The sequence below is a fragment of the Phocoena phocoena genome, chromosome 4 (genome assembly GCF_963924675.1).
Source record: "Phocoena phocoena chromosome 4, mPhoPho1.1, whole genome shotgun sequence".
NCBI lineage: Eukaryota > Metazoa > Chordata > Mammalia > Artiodactyla > Phocoenidae > Phocoena > Phocoena phocoena.
Window position 1 is genome coordinate 97,127,443 of NC_089222.1, and position 22,725 is coordinate 97,150,167.

Sequence of the window (22,725 nt, forward strand, 5' to 3'; positions counted from 1 at the left end):
GCCTTAATAGAACTCCAGTGCTTCCCAAAGACCATGTTTTACACCCTCTTAGAACTGGTCCTTAATCTTCACTTTGGCCTTTCTGCTTAGAAGACGACCTTATAAGGACTTCAGTCTTTTAGTTTGGACATTAATTGCTATTTATATTGTGGCATTTTGCTCTATATACCGTACAACACAATGGCTTTCTAATATTTTGTATCTCAAAATTTTATACTCTGTCTCTAAATTTCAGATGTTTAAGCTCTTTTCTTATTAGTGAGCAGATCTGCCTATTTGACAATAAAGTTTTCTACCAAAAAAAAAAAACTCACCTTAGAGCCTTGTAAAATTTCACAGGTAAAGAAAAGGTCCTAATAGCTTCCAGAAAGAAGAACAATGTTACCAATAAAAAAACAAGAATTAGATTGGCATTAGCCTTGTCTTTTGCTACACTGGACACTAGAAGACAGTAGAGCAAAGTTGTAAGGTTCTGAGGGAAAAGGATTTTGAATATAGTGTTCTAAATACAAATACAAATCATTTATGAGGGCAAAATAAAGACAGTTTCAGACATGTAAGCTTTGTTCCCATGTGCTCTTTCAGAAAAACATTATTTGAAGATTTAACCCAGTAAAATGGAAAGAAAAATCCAAGGAAGTGAAAGACATGAGCAAGAGTGAAACCAACCCAGGAATTCAATGAAAAGCAAACTCAGAATAACAGCTGGGCAACAGGTCAAGACAATAATCAGTGAACACTGAAACAGGAAGATAGAGGGCTCTGAGGAAAAAGAACCAAAATGCCTTGAAGAAGCAAGGGGAGGGACTTCCCTGGCAGTGCAGTGGTTAAGACTTCGCCTTCCAATGCAGGGGGTGAGGGTTCGATCCCTGGTCAGGGAACTGGGATTCCTCATGCCTCGCAGCCAAAAAACCAAAACATGAAACAGAAGCAATATTGTGGCAAATTCAATAAAGACTTTAAAAATGGTCCACATCAGGGGCTTCCCTGGTGGCGCAGTGGTTGAGAGTCCGCCTGCCGATGCAGGGGACACAGGTTCGTGCCCCGGTCCGGGAAGATCCCACATGCCGCGGAGCGGCTGGGCCCGTGAGCCATGGCCGCTGAGCCTGCGCGTCCGGAGCCTGTGCTCCGCAACGGGAGAGGCCACAACAGTGAGAGGCCCGCGTACCGCAAAATAAAAAAAAAAAGTCCACATCAAAAACATCTTTAAAAAAAAAAAAGGAGAAGCAGCAAGTGGATTCAATTCAACAAATCATATGAAGGAAAATCCTCATGACACGTTACAGAAGGTGGTACTTTCTCTCAACAGAAAAAAAGGCAATTAGCACTCCAGAAAAAAAAAAAAACAAGAAGAGGTACAAGAAAGTCATCATTAAAATATGAAGCAAATTAAAATGCAGCATGATTAAGCAACTGAGGTACTGTATAAAAAAGATCCGTTTGACCTTGCTGTTTGGGAAATTCTCCATCAAGAGATATAGATTTGGTTTCAAAGGATCATGTTCTATATTGACTAACATCTACATGATATTCATAATGTTATTGTTTTTAAGTATAAGAATCGATCCAGGGCTTCCCTGGTGGTGCAGTGGTTGAGAATGCCTGCCAATGCAGGGGACACAGGTTCAATCCCTGGTCTGGAAAGATCCCACATACCACGGAGCAACTAAGCCCGTGCGCCGCAACTACTGAGCCTGTGCTCCAGAGCCCATGAACCACAGCTACTGAGCCTGTGTGCCACAACTACTGAAGCCTGTGCGCCTAGAGCCCGTGCTCCACAACGAGAGAAGCCACCGTAATGAGAAGCCCGCGCATCGCAACAAAGAGTAGCCCCCCACTAGCCACAACTAGAAAAAGCCCGTGTGCAGCAACAAAGACCCAAGGCAGCCAAAAATAAATAAATTAAATAAATAAGTTTTTTTAAAAAAGAATCAATCCATAAAGATTGATATAATTAAGGCTACACATTAGCCTTAATTATAGTTAGAGCAATAATACTAAAGATTATAAAGCCTGATGATGCAAAAGTTATACGCTAGCTAATGGAAGTCAAATGTAAAATAATGCAGAAATGATTTTCTTCCTCACTTACAGGAGGAAGTTAAAATGTGCTATCTAATGCTATTGGGGAAAGAAAAGGTCTAAATACATTATTTTAATGCACAGAAATAAAGATAATTTTATAAAGTTTAGAAAAGAGTGACAGAAAGTGTGAGTCAGCAGAAGACCTCATCTTTCATTTTCTTAACAGGAACAGCAGTATCAACCAACATCTACTAAGCACCTATGTGCCGGACACTCTTTTGAAGACTTTACATAAATCTTTTAATACAATGTTTAAATTATCCCATGATATAAGTCCTATGATTATGCCATATGATAGACAAGGAAACTGAGGCAGTGAATGGCTTGATAATTTGCCCAAGGTCACATAGGTTAGAAGCAGCAAACCTGGACTAGAACGCACGCATTCTGAGTTCAGTCTGTGTTTTAACTTAACCATCCATGCTGTACTGCCTGATGTGGAAAGGTCAGAAGGTACAGTGTAAAGCTGACAAAACAAGATATAACTGTGTAATGTGTAATTAGCACTAACTAAGCAAATAATTAAAAACAAGCAGTTACATCCAAGAAACAACACTGAGAGCGACGACTGGGGAGGGAATTCATTTATGTACTTAATACCACTCTCTATTCTTTCAAGTATTTTATACTTTTCATTAATTATTTTCTTAATAGACAGAAGGACAAATGAACACATGGATGGGAAAAATAGCTATGTACCTGCAATACTGTGATTTGTAAGAAATATACATTTGGTCTTCATCCACAGCTCCTGGCTCACAGCTCCCAAAATCCTTGGCAGCGATAAGAGCAATGGGAGCATCTTTTGCTGTAATATTTGGTTTCGTGCCCTCAGTTCCTGAAAACACTTCAGAGTCATAAAGGGGAAATGGGTTCCTTGTTCTTCGTTACAAGCCCCTTTCCACCACAGCAGGGTGTATGTTACCATGGTGGCTTTTGGAAAGCACCTGAGGATGGGGGCTGGTTGGGTTGTCAGGAGAACCAACCATGATTAGAGGGTTGGAACCTTCAGTGCCACCCTGGACACCCACCCCTGGAGGCTGAATCAATAACACCTATGGAATAAAGCCTCCATAAAAACCCAAAAGGATGGGGTTTGGAGAGCTTCCGGGTTGGTGAACACATGGAGATTCAAGGAGAATGGTGCACTCAGAGCATGGAAGCTCTATGTCCTTCCCATATACCCTGCCCTATGCATCTCCTCCTTCTGGCTATTCCTGAGTTATAATTGGTTATAATAAACCAGTAATCCTGTAAGTAAAATGTTTCTCTGATTTCTGTGAGCTGCTCTAGCAAATCAACTGAAGCCAAGGCAGAGACCACTGGAACTTCTGATCTATAGTCAGTCCGAAGCACAGGTGACAACCTGGACTTGTGACTGGCATCTGAAGTTGGGCTTGGGGGAGAGTCTTATAGGACTGAGCCCTTAACCTGTGGGATTTGATGCTATCTTCAGATAGACAGTGTTGTTACCAAACCAAACTTGGGTCCACTCGCCTGCTCACAGTAAAGCCAATCTACTGACACCAGGTTGTGGGGAAGTAAAGTGCAGCGTTTATCATAAAGCGCCCAACTAGGAGTCCAGGGCAGCTAGTGCTCAGAAACACCCCAACTCCCGAATGGGTTTCAGGGAAGCATTTTTAAAGGGAAGGTGAGGGAGGGGAGTCACAGAGTATATGATCAGCTCGTGCAGGATTCTCTGATCGTGATGGTGTGGTAGCAAGGCGGTGTCACAGGGGTTAACGTTACCAATCTTCAGGTTCCAGATGGTCTGGGGGCTATGTGCTCATGATCATCGAATAGTTAACTTCTTCCATTTGGTGGGGGTTTTAGCATCTGTAAAGCAGCTCAGGAATGTGGATCAGATACTGTTATCTATGTATTTCAGGGAGGAACTATGGATACTGTGACTGCCTTGTGGCTGATTTACTGTTTCAATTGTTACCAGTTCTCCTGGCCCAACTGCTACTTTTGTCACTATATTGTCCTTTCAATCATTAATTCTTGGGCCAGGCTTTTGTGACTCTCGGGAGGCCTGAGAAACTACAGCTTTTCTACAAAGGAGAGGCCAGCAGAGGACCTGGGGGAGGGGATCTGTCCAGGAAGGGCCCATAGGGTCCTGCTCAGTTACAGTGTCAGAATTGATTTGAACTGTAGGTCACCCTGCTGGTGTCCAAGAGTTGCCTGGTGGTATGGAAAAATTCCCTCTACCCACATTGGAAATTGGGTGTAGGACTTTTTTAGTACCTAACCCAGGGAACTGCATCTGACATTATGCAATAAGTCAAATTGCAAGGGAAAACAACAATAGCAAAGCAAAACTGAAAATCACTCTCCTCAATAGCTAGTATTACCTGTTATAAACCACTTAAACAAGGCCTCAGGCTCCCCATGACCCCCTGGAGGGGTGGGATAGGGAGGGTGGGAGGGAGCGAGACGCAAGAGGGAAGAGATATGGGAACATACGTATATGTATAACTGATTCACTTTGTTATGAAGCAGAAACTAACACACCATTGAAAAGCAATTATACTCCAATAAAGATGTAAAAAAAAAAATCCTATACGAGGTAAACGTAATGCCAAACAAGGTAAAAATAATCCCAAAATACAAAAGGATTTTTAATGATCTTCTTAGATTCTGTATTTTTTCCCTTTCATTTTACACTTGTATCCAGACACTCTCAACTGGAAGAATTTCATTGGGCTCCTTCATTTTAAAGGAACACACAGTATTATTTGTTCATTAAAAAGGGTAATAATGACTTTGAAAATTTTTCCCTGGCAGAGTTGACATCAGCGCCATGACATGGCATAAGACATTCCTCCTTTTTTGTCCTCCTTTTTAACAACAAATTAGGCACCCATCCAAAAAACAAAAGTGCCTCTGTGGGAATTGAGGGATCCAGTACCACATGCCAAGGGACCTAGGAGGAGTCTCGACCACATGTGTATCTGGTAATAGGCAGATACACCTCAGTAAAGACAGCATAGCCAGTGAACTTGTCCCAATCCCTCTTGGCCATAGTCAGGGAAAACCTGGAGCGTGCTGACCCAGGCAGATACCAACAGATGAGAAAGAATTTGTAGAAATCCAGTCTTCCCAAGGGGAAGGAACTTTGCCAGCACTGTCCCTCCCCACACATAACAAGCCCAGGGCTGAACAACCCAGGAGCGCCCTCTTCCAAGAGGGAAAAGGAGAGTGGCAAGTTAGTGCCCAGCTATCCCCACCGTGAGAGAAACCCACTTAACTCAGCAGCACCCCAAGTACTGAGGTGGGATCTCCATGACTGGAGCGGGGAAGGGATCAGGAAAGAGGCAGATAAGAATACCAAAGGGCACTGAAGGGATGCAGTTCCTGGTAACTGTGCTCAGGACTTTAGCAGGGAGTCCGCCCATGAGCCCATGGGAGACCCTCACCCGACAATCTTTCCACAGAGCCCGCGGGCACGCCCAATGCCCTGAGTGCTAAACCCACACCTCCCCACACTCTGCATGCTCCCAAATGAGGCAGTGAGACTCTGCTAAAGAGGACACTATCAGTCTCTGTGGACAAGGGAGAAATACAAACTTAAGCCATAGTGCCTCCTTCTGGAAAACAAAAGCTTAACAGCAGCTAGCCTGGCGGATTGTAAGAAAAGGTGAAGAACTGCGCCACAAGAAGAAGCAAGACATGGGAAGCAAGCGTACCCGTACCAGGGCAGAAACAACCACAGATAAAACAGGACTAATGAACATTTTATCCCATCCAAAGGCAACTAGTAAGACAAGAGGAGGTATCTGCTATTTCAAGTGTGAAAGCAGCAATGCAAATGTACAAGGAACATAAAGAATCAAGGAAACATGTCATCACCAAAAGACAACAATAATCCTCCAATAACCAAGCTCAAAGGCACAGAATTAACAACCTAGAAGATAAAGAATTCAAAATAGCTGTTTGAGGAAACTCAATGAGCTACAATAAAACATAGACAAACAAATCAAAATATACATGAACAAAATCAGAAACTTACAAAGAGATAGAAATCATAAAGAAGAAGCAAATGGAAATTTTGGAGCTGAAAAATTCCATGAATAAAATGAAAAAAATGCAATAGAGAGCATCTATAGCAAAGGAGATCAAATGGAAGACTGAATAAGGGAGCCAGAGGACAGGAACTTTGAAATAAACCAATCAGAAGAGAACGCAGGAAAAAAAAGAATGAAAAAGAGCATAGAAAGCTTACATGATCTATGCGATGCCACCAAATGTACAAATATTAGAATAATCAGGGTTTGAGAGAGAGGAGAGAGGGAAAAGGGGGCAGAGTTTATTTAAAGAAATAATAGCTGAGAACTTCCCAAACCTAGGGATATACTTGGACAACCAAGTTCAAGAAGCTAATAGATCACCCTATTATCTCTATGCAAAAAGACCTTCTCCAAATACATTATAATGAAACTGTCAAGAGACAAGCATAAAGAGAGAATCCTAAACACAGCCAAAGGAAAAAATATTGTAATCTACAAAAGAATGTCCATTCAGCTCTCAGTGGATTTCTAAGCAGAAAACCTACAGGCCAGGAGAGAGTGGATGAAATATCCAAAGTGTTGAAAGAAAAAAATTGCCAGCCAAGAATACCCAGAAAAGTTATCCTTCAGATGTGAAGGAAAAATAAAGACTTTCCTTGACAGACAAAAGCAGAGGGAGTTCATCACCACTAGACCTGCCTTGCAAGAAATGCTGAAAGGAGTTCTTCAAGCTGAAATGAAAAGATGCTAGTGATATGAAAACATACAAAAGTATACAACACACTGGTGAAGATAAATATACAGATTTAGAAAACTCTAATTCTGTAATAGGATGGTGTGTTAACCACTTAACTATAGTATAAAGGTTAAAGAAAATAACTACAGCTACTATAACTTGTTAACAAATACACAGTACAAAAAGAGGTAAACTGTGACATCAAAAATATAAAAGGGAGGGAATAAAACGGTGGAGCTTTGTGTGCAATTGAAGTTATGCTGTTATCAGCCTAAAATGGTCTGCTTTATCTATGAAATGTTTTATGTAACCACGAAACAAAAACATAAAGAAAATTCACAAAGGTGAAAGAAATGAAAACCGAGCAACCACCATGGAAAATCACTAATTTACAAAAAAAGGAAGGCACAAACAGAGCAGAAAATAAACAATGAAAATGCAAAACAAATAGAAAGCAATTAATAAGATAGCATTAATAAGTCCTTATGTATCAATAAATACTCTAAATGTAAGTGGATTGAATTCACCAAAAGGCACAGAGTGGCTGAATGAATAAAAAAATAAGACCCAACTACATGCAGCCTAGATTCACTTTAGATTTCGTGACACAAAAAGACTCAACATGAAGGGATGGAAAAAGACATTACATGCAAATAGAAACCAAAAGAAAGGGGGTTGTCTATACTTATATGAGACAAAATAGGCTTTAAACCAAAACCAGTAACAAGAGATAAAGAAGATCATTATATGATGATAAATGGGTCAATACATCAAGAAAATATAACAATCATAAATCTATACCTACCCAATGTCAAAACACCTAAATCTATTATGCAAATACCAACAAAACTGAAGGGAAAAACACACATGAATATAGTAATAGTAGGGGGTTTCAATACCCCAGTTTCAGCAATGGATGGATCTCCCAGACAGATAATCAATAAAGAAGCATTGGACTGGAACCATATATTAGATCAAATGAACCTAAGAGACGTTTATAGAACATTCAATCACAGCAGTAGAATACACATTCTTCTCAAGTGCACATGGAACATGCCCCACTTTAGATCACATGATAGGCCACAAAGCAAGTCTTAGCAAATTTAAGAAGAATGAAATCATACCAACTATCCTTTTTGACCACAGTGGTATGAAACTAGACATCAACAACAAGAGGAAAGCTGGAAAATCTACAAGTATGTAGAAATTAAACAACGTACTCCTGAACAACCAATAGATCAAAGAGTAAGTTGAAAAAGAATATTTTTAAATATCTCAAAACAAATGAAGCTGGAAATAACATACTAAAACCTATGGAAAACCTACCACAAAAGCAGTTCTGAGAGGGATGTTCATAGCAACAAATGTATATATTAAGAAAACAGATCTATCTCATGCAACCTAACTTTACACCTCAGGAAAGAAGAATGGCCAAGTGGGATTTACCTCTGGGATGCAAGTATGATTCAGCATACACAAAACAATAAATGTGATATGCCATATTAATAGAATGAAAATGTATTTGATAAAATACAACATCCTTTCATGATAAAAACATCGCAACAAACTGGGTATAGAAGGTAAATTTAATAAAGGCTATTTACAACAAACCCACAGCTAATATCACACTCAATGGTGAAAGATTAAAAGCTTTTATTCTAAAATCAAGAACAAGACAAGGATGTCCACAGTCACCACTCTGATTCAACATAGGACTATAAGTGTCAGCTAGAGTAATTAGGCAAGACAAAGAAATAAAAGGCATCCAAATCAGAAATGAAGAAGTAAAATTGTCATTATTTGAAGATGATATCATCTCATACAGTTGACCCTTGAACAATGCAGAGGTTAGGGACACTTACCCTCCACACAGTCGAAAATCTGCATATAACTTAGACGCCCTCCTTATACACGGTGTCTCCATATCTGTAGTTCCACATTCATAGATTCAACCAACTGTGGATTATGTAGTACTGTAGTATTTACTACTGAAAAAAATCCATGTATAAGTGAACCCATACAGTTTAAACCCATCTTGTTCAAGGGTCACCTGTATTTAGAAAATCCTAAAGACTCAATCAAAAACCTGTTGTAACTAATCAACAAATTCAGTAAAGCTGCAGGATATAAAATCAACATACAGAAATAAATTGCATTTCTATACACTAATAACAAAACATCTGGAAAAAAATAAAGAAAACTATCCCATTCACAGTAGCATCAAAAACAATAAAATAATTAGGAATAAATTTAACCAAGGAAGTGAAAGATCTATACAATGAAAACTTCGATGAAAGAAACTGAAGTAGACATAAACAAATGGAAAGAGAGCCCATGTTCATAGATTGGAAGAATTAATATTGTTAAAACACCTATACTAACAGAGTCATCTATAGATCCAGTGAAAACCCTATCAAAATTCCAATGGCATTTTCCACAGTAATAGAAAAAACAATCCTAAAATTTATGTGGAACGACAAAAGATCCCAAATAGCCAAAGCAATCCTGAGAAAAAAGAACAAATCTAAAGGTATCACATGTCCTGGTTTCAAACTGCACTACAAAGCTATAGTAATCAAAACAGTATGGTACTGGCATAAATACAGACATATAGACCAATGGAATACAATCAAGAGTTCAGAAATAAACCTCCACATAAACAGTCAACTAATATTTCATAAGGGAGCAAACAAATACTCAATGAGGAAAGCACAGTCTCTTCAAAAATGGTGCTGGGAAGACTGGTTAACCACAAATAAACAAATGAAATTGAACCCCTATCTTACACCACTCACAAAAATGAACTCAAAATGGATTAAAAACAAACATAAGATCTGATACTGTAAAATACTAGAAGAAGAAGTGTCTTGGCATCGGTCTTGGCAATGATTTTTTTAGATATGACACCAAAAGCACAAGCAACAAAAGCAAAAATCAACAAGGGGTATTATATCAAACTAGAAAGCTTCTGCATTGCAATAGATAGCTCCAATAAAATGAAAAGATAACCTATGGAATGGGAGAAATATTTGCAACCTATATATCAGATAAAGGGTGACTATCTAAAATATATAGAGAACTCATACAACTCAATAAGAATAACAACAAAATCCAATTTTAAAAATGGGCAGAGGGTGACTTCCCTGGTGGCACAGTGGTTAAGAATCCGCCTGCCAATGCAGGGGACACAGGTTCAAGCCCTGGTCCAGGAAGATTCCACACGCCATGGAATTCCACATGCCGTGGAGCAACTAAGCCCATGCACCACAACTACTGAGCCTGTGCTCTAGAGCCCACGAGCCACAACTACTGAGCCCACGTGCCTAGAGCCTGTGCTCCGCAACAAGAGAAGCCACCACAATGAGAAGCCCATGCACTGCAACAAAGAGTAGTCCCCACTTGCCACAATTAGAGAAAGCCTGTGCACAGCAACAAAAACCCAACACAGCCAAAAATACATAAATAAATAAACGGGCAGAGGAACTAAATAGACATTTTTTCCAAAGAAGATATCCAAATGGTGAACAGGTACATGAAAAGATGATCAACATCACTAATCATCAGGGAAATACAAATCAATACCATGATAAGATATCACATCACACCTATTAGAATGGCTACCATAAGGAAAATAAAGAAGATAGGGAGAGGAGGGAACCCTTATCCCCTTATACACTTGTTGGGAATGTAAATTAGTTCAGCTGCTACAGAAAACAGCATGAAGGTTCCTCAAAAAATTAAAAATTGAACTATCATATGATCCAGCAATCCCATTTCTGGGTGTATATCCTAAGGAAATGAAAAAAGGTATAAAAAAAGATATCTGCACACCCCTGTTTACTGTAGCATTATTCACAATAGCCAAGATATGGAAAGAACCTAAGTCCACTGATGGATGAATAAAGAAAATGCAGTGTGTGTGTATATATATATATATACACACACACACAATGGAATATTATGCTAAGTGAGATGAGTCAGACAGAGAAAGACAAATACCCCATATCACTTATATGTGAAATCTAAACAAACTGAACTCCGCAATTCCCTGGCAGTCCAGTGGTTAGGACTCCATGCTTTCACTGCCAAGGGCCCGGGTTCAATCCCTGGTTGGGGAACTAAGATCCCACAAGCCATGTGGTGCGGCCAAAAAAAAAAAAGGAATAAAATGTTAAAAAAAAAAAAAAGCTGAACTCGTGAAAACAAAGAATAAAATGATTACCAGGGGCTAGGGGATTGGGGAATTAGGGAGATATTGTTTAAGGGTACAAGCTTGCAACTAGTAGATAAATAAGTCCTAGAGATCAAACGCATAGCATAGTGACTGTAGTCAACAATAGTGTATTATTGTATTAATATAAATATAATAAGTTTATGTAACAAACTTCAAAGTTGCTAACAAACAAGATCTTAATTGTTCTCACCATAAAAAGAAATGATAATTATGTGACATGATAGAAGTGCTAGCTAACACTATAGTGGTAATCATATTACAATATATAAATGTATCAAATCAACACATCACACACCTTAAACTTACACAACGTTATATGTAAATTATATCTCAATTTTTTAAAAACAGAAAAATTTCCCTTACCTACTGATTACGTTTTAGGAAATATTCCAGCCTCCCTCTCTTTTTAGTTGTTGTGAGGCTATGACAAACCACTAAGGACCAAACCATGCACTGTGTGCTCACAGCATGCCTCCTTCTCCTTTCTTTTTCCTCTCTTCCTCTCCCATGGCCACTCTTGTTCCTTGGGTAGCCACCAGCTACCAACTTAAGGCCAGTAAACTGACCCATACAGCCCAATCCAAGAATCACCAGATGCTTGGTGCTAAGTCACCTGAATTTTACTTAAAAATGAAAAAGAATGCAAAAATGTCAATTTACTTAATTTTCCCAAATGATAACCCTATTCTAGGCCAGTAACAAGGGCAGCTTCAAGGTCTGCCATCTTTTTAGATTCAGAGCCAAGAGGAAACACTAATGGTCACTCCTGGAGCCACTGTAAGGTGTGGACTGGAATGAACACTATGCTTGCCTGTCCCACAGGCCTGTTTTACTCCTGTCTACTGAAACACAACACTGCCGTTTACTGACCTGTCAGCTCAGGGGCGGGCCTGACTGATCAAAGAATAATCCCAAGTGACTGATTCAGGAATGGGCCTGTGACCCAATTCTGTTCTATGAAAAGCTGCTGCATGTTTCTGATGGACTCATGCACCCAAATCCAGACACCACCAGTACTCTGGGAACAGCTCTCCGAATTTTACTTGCCAATGAAAAAAATGCAAGTAACTCTTGAGAATATTTTTGGGGAAAAAATTGTATCTCAAGCTGGACATGTACAAGAAAGCAACCACCTGTTGCTGTGGCAGCAACCTAAAATCCAACCATGAAAGAGGATGCCACAGACAAAGCTAATGCACAGAGGGCACAGCTGAGAGACTTACAGAGAAATGGAGCCTGAACTATGCTCAACATAGCAACATGAATTATGCCCAACTATACCTGCTGACTTCTACTCTAAATGAATATTATGCCTTAATATTAAAGCCAGATTGAATCAGCTTTATTTGCAGCCAAAAGCCCTAATACACTGGTATTGTTTTCATAATCAGAAAACATATATATTTAAAATATCAATGAATAAGGAAAAAACACATAAATACAGGCCATGCTCAATGAGAGGTTATCAGAGAACTAACAGAGAATTCTCCCTACAAACTTTTGCTAGATATTGATATACATCTCCTTCTCATATGTGATATTGTTTCTCCCATGGTTTCTACCTGCATCATTCTAATCTCCACTTCCATCATCATATCACCTCCACCTTCTTGCCACTCTCTTATAAAGACCCATGTGATTATATTGGGCCCACCCAAATAATCCTGAATAATATCCTTATCTCAAGATTCTTAACTTAAACTTGTCTGCAAAGTCTCTTTTATCAGATAACATATTCACAGGTTCTGAGAGTTCAAACACTGACATCTTTGGGGGCTTTATTCAGCCTACCGTATATACCAACATGATAATAAGTCCTTTACATTCAGAGACGTCTAGAAATTCAGAAATCTGAGAATTCACTATAGTAGCTGCTCTACTCACAATCACCTAACTAGAGAGGTTTTGCTAGTTTGTGGATCTTATTTGTTCCTCTATTTGTTTAACTGAATTTGGCCAAATCTTAGGAAATGTGGGGATTTTGGTGTGATACATCTGAGATGGAGCAGACGGGATGCCCTAGGATTTGTATTTTTTAAACACCCATGAATTATTTCGAATTTATTCAACTTTCATTCAATAAATCTTTATTAATGTTTCAGAAGCTGAAGAATTTAAAGTATCTAACCACAATGTATGTTGGAAAACTAAGTAAAAATGTAATAGTCGTGACAAAGGAAATATTCCTTTCTTAAATTTCAAAAAACTCCGCATATACAATATAAGGGAGACTAACTTGAGCATGAGATGAGGAAACAAAAACATGAAAGAGACCTGTTACCAATGGAAAGAATATTTGCTGCATTTAGTGTTGTTTGTTTGTTTTGTTTGTTTATCTTAACCAACTCTGAATTTGGCATATTTGAAAATGCTTTTTCTCCCCTTACCACCTGTGATGGTTAATTTTCTTATGTGATATTTTTAATTAAAATTGAATCTGTGCTTTTTAGAAAATACTCAGATACTCTAATTGCAAGGAGAGTACAATCAGGATCAGAAGCCTAGGACAGACCAGGGATTAAGGGACAGGAGACGGCCAAGGATCAGAGCCTTTCCCACTCCCCACTCCCCACTCCCCACTCCCCACCCCAAGCTTCTTTAAAAATTATCATCATAGTAATAAATTGAACAGTTTAAAAGTCATAACAATACTCTCAGCCTGGACAAGATAACCTCTTTAGACGAGGGGAAGTGTCTCACCCCACTCCACTAAAAGATTTATTTATATTTTCAATATTAGAGTTGTCCTACATCATTTATACTACTGGCACCTCCCTTCTCCATTATTGTTCAGTTTGTGTTCGTGCAGATAGCTACAGCTGTTAGGGGACATTCTCCAGAAGTTTCCAAGAACTACAGCAGGGCTATTAGGGGAATTTCCTAACAATAATTCCTAACATTTCTTCCTGAGTATAATGACAATAAAGATGTGGGACTATGGCCTAACCTCTCAAGTCTCTCTTTCTCCTACCTCCTCGGCCGTCCTAGACCTACACAACTATCCTCTCTTTTCTTACACCCAGGCTATTGAACGTGGAAAAACAAAACACACACTCACAAAACCAATGCAAGTAAGCGCCATGCACACATATGATCTTGAAAGTTATTGCCCCTCTATCATCGTGCAGGGTCAGCTCCATCTTCCACCCCCATTCTTTCAAGCCCCTACGTACCAACCTCCTGGGCTCCACCCTCCTTCCACCTTACGCCTCCTGTCTAAGCAAGAACTCCCTCAATGTCTTACCTTCCAGCAGCAAATGTATCTACATTGCCAACCATTATGATATTTTTCCCTCTTAGGTCAGAGGAAGGAGCATGGCTCCTCCTACATAATTAATAATAAAATGATAACAAGAACACTCACAATGTACCATGTCCCTCATTCTACATAGTTATTGCTCCATCTGTACTCTAGGTCCCATCCTCTCCTCCTCCCCTTGGTCCATTAATCCTTCTCTCCAGCTCCTCTATGAACTCTTTCCCCTCAAATGCAAGTCCCTCAGACTTCCACTTGCAGCCAAGATACAGAAACAGTGAGATCCACTCCTCCACATGAAACAGTGGTTTTCCAGACACTGCACATCAGACAACAAAAGACATGATGCCTGAAAGATGGGAAATAAAGGAAGTGATCCCTATGACTGATTGCCCTTTGCTTACAGCCTTGAGAGCATCTCCAGGCTGCAGCAGCAAGAGGGGAACGCAGGTGGAGCCTGGAGAACCCCCTAAATTGAGGAGATGAGCTGAGAGTCTTAAAAGACCAAGCTGATTAGAATCCACAGGACAGTAACAGTAGGAGACAGCTGCACACAGAACTCAGGAGATCTACAGAGAGTCCTAATTAAGTATTCAGCAGAGTACTGAAGAGCGCATGTGTGTAAGGAAACTCCTGGAGGCTGGGGAAAGAACCACACGAAACCATGAGAGAAAACAGTAACCTGAGCTCCCACAGGGCCGGGATGTTTGAGAGACACAAACATTCAGTTTACAGCAAAATCCAAAAACCAAAAAAATACCGTAATTAAGTTCGACCTATAACCTGAGAAGTACCACAAGCCAACAAAATTAAAAGTACAGCATCAGTTTAGATAAAAAATACTCCATAAATTTTGGTGATATGTGAGTTCATGAAGGGAATGGAAGAGAGGGGGAGAGGCGACTACTACTAAGTACCTCCTCGGTGCCAGACACTTGTGAGGGTTCAATAAGACATGGTCCCTGTCCTGAGCACCACGCCCAGTCTTCAAAACAGACTCATCGGACTTCCCTGCTGGCGCAGTGGTTAAGAATTCGCCTGCCAGTGCAGGGGACACAGGTTCGAGCCCTGGTCTGGGAAGATCCCACATGCCGCAGGGCAACTAAGCCCGTGTGCCACAACTATTGAGCCTGCACTCTAGAGCCTGTGAGCCACATCTACTGAGCCCGCATGCCACAACAACTGAAGCCCGCACGCCTAGAGCCCGTGCTCCGCAACAAGAGAAGCCGTCGCAATGAGAAGCCCGCGTACCGCAAGGAAGAGTAGCCCCTGCTCGCCGTAACTAGAGAAAGCCTGCACGCAGCAACAAAGACCCAAAGCAGCCAAAAATAAATTAATTAATTTAAAAAAAAAAAAGACATCATCATCTCCCTCCCCTGAAATACTCCTTCAGCTTTCTGCCAGGAGCCAGCTAAAAGGTCCCCTCCTTGAAAAGACTTTCTTTCATCACTCTAAAGCTACTCTAGAGAACCCACTTTCTTTTCTCTACAGTACCTCTCACAATTTCTAATTATCATTTATTATTATATTCTATGATTACTTATTACTCTTACTTTCTCCCATGCACATTTAGAATACAAACTCCATAGTGAAGAAACCACCGCACCTTTGGTGACTAGCACAGTATATAACCATTGAAGGCACTCAAACACTTATTGAATGAATGAAAACAGGAACTGTGACTGAGATAAGTTTCCGGATGATCAACATTTTCCAGGCCAGTTAGCCCCAAATCCCTCGACTTCGTTCCCTTAGTTATGCTGAGTACTCACCTCCACCTGAGTGACATTGATGACCAGCACTACCACCATCAATACTGCAAGCAGACAGCAGAAAAAACGTAGTTTGAAGAAACTGATCCACATTGTCTGGCTGTGTCTTGATCACCCATGGCCGACACCATGCTCCCTTCACTCCTTAAAACGCCATGTCTTTGTTTTTCTGAGCTGCAGATGAGCTTTCAGCTTGACTTGCTTCTTTTCTGCTAGTTTACTTACGAGTTCTTTGTATAAAAGAGCAACTGGGGTTGATTTAAGAAGCACATTTTTCTCCAAAGGACTCCTTTGAAGAGGGGAGATGAGAAAACAGATTACCAATTACAACAGCTTAGAGTGGAGTAAAAGGAAAGACACCGTATTTCCTCTTCCTTAACCTTACTGAAGACCCAAAGTCATAAGAGAAAGCAAAGAAACAGAGCACAGTAACATCTATTCCATATCTGGACAATTTACTTAAACCCAGCTCCAGGCTTCTGTGTAAATACAGAGATATTTGTCCTACGACCTATTATTTAGGTTTTAACTTTTAAGAGAGCAAAGAAGAATATCTTCAAACCCTTAGAAATTACAAAATTCAAGTGTTAGTTTTCTAAAGAGGTCTAAGTAAATAAAACCACTTCCCTTCCCTTACAGTTTAAGTTTTATTACATTACTAGAGTAATTATATTTAAAGAGCAGTAAGAAGAAAACCTGTGATTTTATGAGAAGATCTGGGATTAGGTGCAAACCATTCTGATAACCTCTGGAAAACAGGGATGCCATCCCTCTGTACGGCAGGAGACAGGAAACACCCTTCGGGTTTCTGGCTCCCTCATCACACATGTGGTTCTGATGCTCCCTCAGCTGAGTAACAAGGCACAGGAGGAAAGACACCTGCCCTGAAGATGTAGGAGAGGAAAGCTAAGCTTCAGGAGTAACAGCTCACCCAAATCCTTCATCACACCTGCTAGAGGCAGAAGACTTGAGAGTATATGGCTCCTAACTGTTCTTCCACGTAATTATTTTAAAATGCTCTCCCCAGCTGCTTTTATGATATAGGTAAGCAGTGAAAATGTTAGTGTTTAGTTCCCAGTGAGGCTTTCCATGCAAGGCAGGATAGAGAGGTAAAGGTGAAAAGGGCGCGTAACCACAGTGCAGAGGACCTCAGACTCCATCAGCTGCACCAATACTCCTACAGTTTTGTGTTGGACCTGGCAAGCCCCCTCTTCCCTCACTCCTCCACTCTTCTGGTCTAATACGTTCCCATACCACAAGTCCCATACCACAAGGACATACAACAACACTTCCTCACCCCAGCTTCATAAAGGAGACAAGGCTAAGCTATTCCAGTATGCTCTCCATCCTCAGAATTCCCACAACACTTACGTTTTTCACTTCTCAGCTGATCTCTGTATTTCTATGCATTTCTCATCTCCCCAACTACTCTATACCAATTAAGACTGTATTTAAAAAACAAAAACAAAAACAGAAACTATATATCAGAGAAAAGCAACTTAAGGATAACAATGTATCATACTTTTTCATTCCTTCCCAGTACTTAGCTCTTTACATGATATACCAAAGATAATACTCCACTGCACCACGGTAGCCGTGGTCTACGTACTGTGGAAAGGCCAGCAGCTCAGAGGACGTCAGTGTGGTTCAGAGCTGTTCAGTAGCAGCACAGCAATGGTCAGTGGCGCAGAAGGACGGCACAAGGGCAGCAGACTTCAGAGCTAAAGGAACGAAAGGCCTTATAGGCAGCAATGCAAACATGCAAGAAGCCCCTCACAGCCAGGGACTTCTTATAAAAATCATTATGGAAGGTCATGCCAGGAATCTGACTTCCTGCTACAAGTAGGTGGAACACTGAGATTGAGAGATCCATCTGTACACCTAAGTAGATACAGCCTGAGGTGTACTAGACAGACCTCTCTTTGAAAAGACACATACTAAAATGTTGATAGTTGTCACCTCTGGGTGGTTTTTGTTTTTCTCCTTCATCTTCACCAGGAAATAAAACTCACAAATATAAAGAAAAAAGCTGGTTTCTAAAAGTAACAATTAAAGATGAGCTTATAAGGAGAAACAAGGCATTAAATCAGATATGAGAAAACAAATTTAAAATGAAAGATTCCAAAGTGAAAAAAGAAATCTGTAACAGATTTCTGGGTTTTTCCTATAAAAATAAAACCTAGGCATTATTGCAAGAAATCTATTTGCAAAGAGAGCAGGAAAATATCATTTGGTATCTCAAATTGCCTTAGAATTGAGTAAGAACAATAGTGCTAGATAGGAATGACTCTAAAAAAAAAGTTTCCTAGATCAACCAAAAAATAAAAAAATATAATTGAATTTAATTTACCTTTTTTTTTTTTGGAAATTTCCAGTTCCCAAGAAGAGATACTTATTAGAACTAAGAAATTAGGGTTTACATCTAACTTTCCTTCCAGTGTAAAATCTGAACTCAAGCAATTGTGAGAGCCCTTATTCTTTTCTTGTCACATTCGAAGCACATGTTGAAGTTTTTCATTTTTATACCATTCTTCCTGCTGCAACAGAGACAAGCACATGAAATACAGGTTAAAGATACTGAAAATGAAGCAAAGGAAAATATATTTGAAATCAAGAATACAATTTATAGCAAAGAGATGTACATAGATTTCAGTACAAAGTAGTGGGCGGAGTAAGGATAGGAACATTTCCTTTCCTAGTAATAAATAAAAAAAAAAACCCAACAATAAGTGGCTATTTATATTCATGAACTTACATAGGGCAAATCATTCTCAGATCTGAGCTAAAGGTCAAAACCTTATAAATAGCAACATAACTGGAAAAAATATAAACCACAGATAAAAGCTCCATGTTATTTTTCTTTTTTTTTTAATTTTTATTGGAGTATAGTTGATTTACAATGCTGTGCTGATTTCAGGGGTACAGCAAAGTGAATCAATTATACATATACATGTATCCACTCCTTTTTAGATTCTTTTCCCATATAGGCCATTACCGAGTATTGAGTTCCCTGTGCTATACAGTAGGTCCTTATTTTCTTATAGACTAGAATAATCATGTAGTTCAATGATCCATCCTACCACTAGAGAAAACAAGAAGTATCTGGACACATCTAAAAGTTGTGATCACTCCATGAGGAATCTCAACTTGAGCAGTCTTGTTTTCAAATCTTTCTGAAATGTTAGAGCACCACTTACTCATGCTTTATATTTATGTTCAAATGACAAGCAAAAAGTAAAATCCATGGTCTGCTGGGTCTGTTTTGCCAAATTTTGATTAAGACTATTTACCAGCCAATCTAAATTCTTTATGGCCTGTGGCAACAGCCCTATACTGCCATTAGGTACCTGACCTCCTACCCCCATCTCACAAGAGAATTACAAAGTGATTGCTTATATCACTTGGAATTACAATTGTCAGTAACACAAATGAAATACTTGAGTTCAGTACTAAAAAGAAAATTAGGGGCTTCCCAGGTGGCACAGTGGTCAAGAATCCACCTGCCAATGCAGGGGACATGGGTTCCAGCCCTGGTCCGGAAAGATCCCACATGCCACGGAGCAATTAAGCCCGTGTGCCACAATTACTGAGCCTGCGCTCTAGAGCCCGCGTGCTAAACTACTGAAGCCCGCTCGCCGCAACTAGAGAAAGCCCGCGCGCAGCAACACAGACCCAATGCTGCCAAAAATAAATAAATAAAAATTAGGCAGCAACCCCACCCCCTGGGGGAGCTAACGTTCTTAGACAACCACTACACAAACACAATACATTATTGAACAACCACATACCCAGTTTCTGGAACGGTCCCCATCCTAAATACTCTGACCTGCCAGCCACATAGATGTACTTGTCAGAGCAAGTATCTAGAGTTTTAATTCAGAATACAAGGACCCCACACATAAAAGACAAAAGCACAGATTTACATGGAATATATCCCGACTTAAACGTTCATATCTCGAGCTTTCCAAAGATCAGCTGTATTTCATAGGGTGCTGAGTAAAACCTTGAAACTTAACAGGGGAATGTGTAGGGAAGGAACTGGAGACTCATCCAAGACCATGATGATGATGGGTCAACCAAATAAGATCAATCCTTGGATAAAAATGAAGCAGGGACAGAAGTGTACACAGGGACAGAAGTCTACAGGACTTGTTTCCCCATATTCCATTCCATTTCTCTTTCATGTACCCCCATCTCACATGCCCAAAATGCTGACTCACCTAGGCATTCTCTTCTTTCAAAGCAGCACCCCAATGCTTTCATAATACCTGGGGGCAGTAGGGTAGAGAAGTAAACAAATCAGTTAAATAAGTCACAAAGCAATAAGTGCTATAAGAAAAAAATAGGGCATGTTGATAGGCGGTGGTCTTTAACCTTGCATGCCCATTAATTATCATCCCAGAAGCTTATAAAAATACCAATGCCTGCATTCCACTCAACCAACTGGATCAGAATCCATAGGAGTAGGGCCCGAGAAACAGTTTTTATTTAAGGTCTGCAGATAATTATAATACACTGCCAGGTAGGAGAACCAATGGTATAGAGTGACCAGAGGGTCTTATTTGTACAAATTGCTCAGGGATGGCCTTTCAGAAATGATGCTTGAATTGTAACTTACATTGTCCCTCCAGGACAACCCGATTCTGGGTCAATGGGGATAGCCAACCCTACTTCAGGGATCTATCCCTTCGTTTCCTTTCTCAGTAACAAATAACTGCACTGTATCAGGCCCAGAGAGATTGTGAGGATGAAAGACACAAAAGATGTTAAACACAGTCAAGGAAAGCGGAGCCCAAACACTATGGAGGAACAGTGTGCTGTTCTACTGCGTGGACTGAGACAGTTACCAGGGTCTGGGAGTGCCGCCAGCTTCAAGAGCACGCTGATGTTCCAAATGATAATTAACCACAGTGAGAAGGGGAGAGATCCATCAGAGCAGCGTGATCCTTTATTCTTTAGAAAATGTGGCAACAATCCTCCTTTAGAATAAATAATGAAAGCAAGGAAAATTTTACAGACAATTACAAATTTCGTATAAATCCTGTGAATCCCTCTTACCACCTCACTAGCGGTCTTTGATCAAGTGGAGATGAGCGACAGGCCAGGCAGAGTCTCCACATCACACCCTGTAGAATCACACTTTACCCAAGTGACCTCAATCTGATGTCCCAAAACGACAGCTCAGTAAAACCAAAATAGTCCAACGCATTAGAGGACCGCCAGCCAAGAGGCAGCTGGGTCTCGGAGCAGCGATGAGACTGGAGATGCGGGCAGAGGAGGGAGGCGTCTCCAAGTGCCCCGCACTCGCTTAGAAAAGGTGTTAGGGGAAGGGGTCTTTAGCGGCCCGAAAGTCTGGGCTCCGCCGCGCTGCGGCTGCTCCTGCGGGTGTTGCAGCAAGTCGAGAAAGCTGAGGATGGAGATGCTCGCGCCCAGCCCCGCCCAGGGACCGGCTACAGCTCGGGCTACTCCGGACCAAGGCTGCGGCAGCCGGTGGCTTTAACTCTGCCCCGCCTTGGGCCGGAGCCTCCCGTTCCAGGTTCAGATGCCCCAGCCATGACCCCGGGGCTGCAGCTCCTCTGCACCGGGCCGGGAGCTCGGGAGCCGAAGCGCGGAGGAAGGGGCTTAGCAGCCGAGAGGCGCCCGGGAGGAGCCAGGCAATGGTTCGCTCGGGCGGCAAAGGCTCGGCCCGGCCCGGCCCTGGAGCACAAGCCGCAGGCTGGCACTCACCTCCGCTCTGGCTTCCCGACGTGCGCTCTCCGGCTGCCGGGCACCCCAACGCTCGCCGCCGCTGCACCAGGCCGCCTGGCCCCGGCTTCCGGGACCAGCTGTGTCGCCTCACCCCCGACCCCCGGCTGCGATTGGTTAAGCTCTGGGAGGGGCGGACCGAGGGCGCTGACTGACAGCCGCGGGCTTGGAGCGCAAGCGTCCTCCAGAGTAAGGACGCAGAGTTGGCGCGTGTCGAGCTCCGCACCACTGGGCTCACGCGCGAAGGTGTCCTGCTGCTGTCGCCCTGTGGTCTGAGCTCTGGCCCCTATCAGGACCCCAGCTCTTGTCGCCTTCAGACATCAGGGTTTCCCCAGGGAGCATCCATTTCGAAGCTTTTGTCTTCTCTGCCTAAGTGACCAAACCCCAGATGCCCCTACTTGGGCCGTCTTTCCGCTCAGTGGCGCAATGTTTTGTTCCCTGAACCAGAGAAATAAGATTTGCCAAGCTGGGGCTTCCCTGGTGGCGCAGTGGTTAAGAATCCACCTGCCAATGCAGGGGACAACGGTTCCAGCCCTGGTCCGGGAAGATCCCACATGCCGCAGAGCAACTAAGCCCGTGCACCACAACTATTGTGCCTGCGCTCTAGAGCCTGTGAGCCACAACTACTGAGCCCGCGTGCTGCAACTACTGAAGCCTGCGTGCCTAGAGCCCATGCTCCACAACAAAGAGAAGCCACTGCAATGAGAAGCCTGCACACCGCAATGAAGACCCCAGGCAGCCAAAATTAATTAATTAAAAAAAAAAAAAGATTTGCCAAGCTCCAGCAGAGAGCCATTGGGTCCTTGAATCTTTCCTTGCTTGAAATTAGTGGACATATTCTGTTAGCCCTTAAAACAACTCTTTTGCTTTTACTCGCCCTGTACGTG

At 41.4% G+C, this 22,725-nt stretch overlaps 1 protein-coding gene across 2 annotated transcripts in view; it reads right to left on the bottom strand.

Moving 5' to 3' along the window:
* The window catches only part of NXPE3 (neurexophilin and PC-esterase domain family member 3), a 44,934-nt gene extending 28,748 nt beyond the window's left edge, over positions 1 to 16,186 (bottom strand). For both annotated transcript variants that reach the window (XM_065876909.1, XM_065876908.1), the window contains exon 1: positions 16,094 to 16,186. In XM_065876909.1, coding sequence (XP_065732981.1) covers positions 16,094 to 16,186 — 93 coding nt within the window. The remainder of the gene's footprint in view (positions 1 to 16,093) is intronic.
* Between the last annotated feature and the right edge of the window lie 6,539 nt (positions 16,187 to 22,725).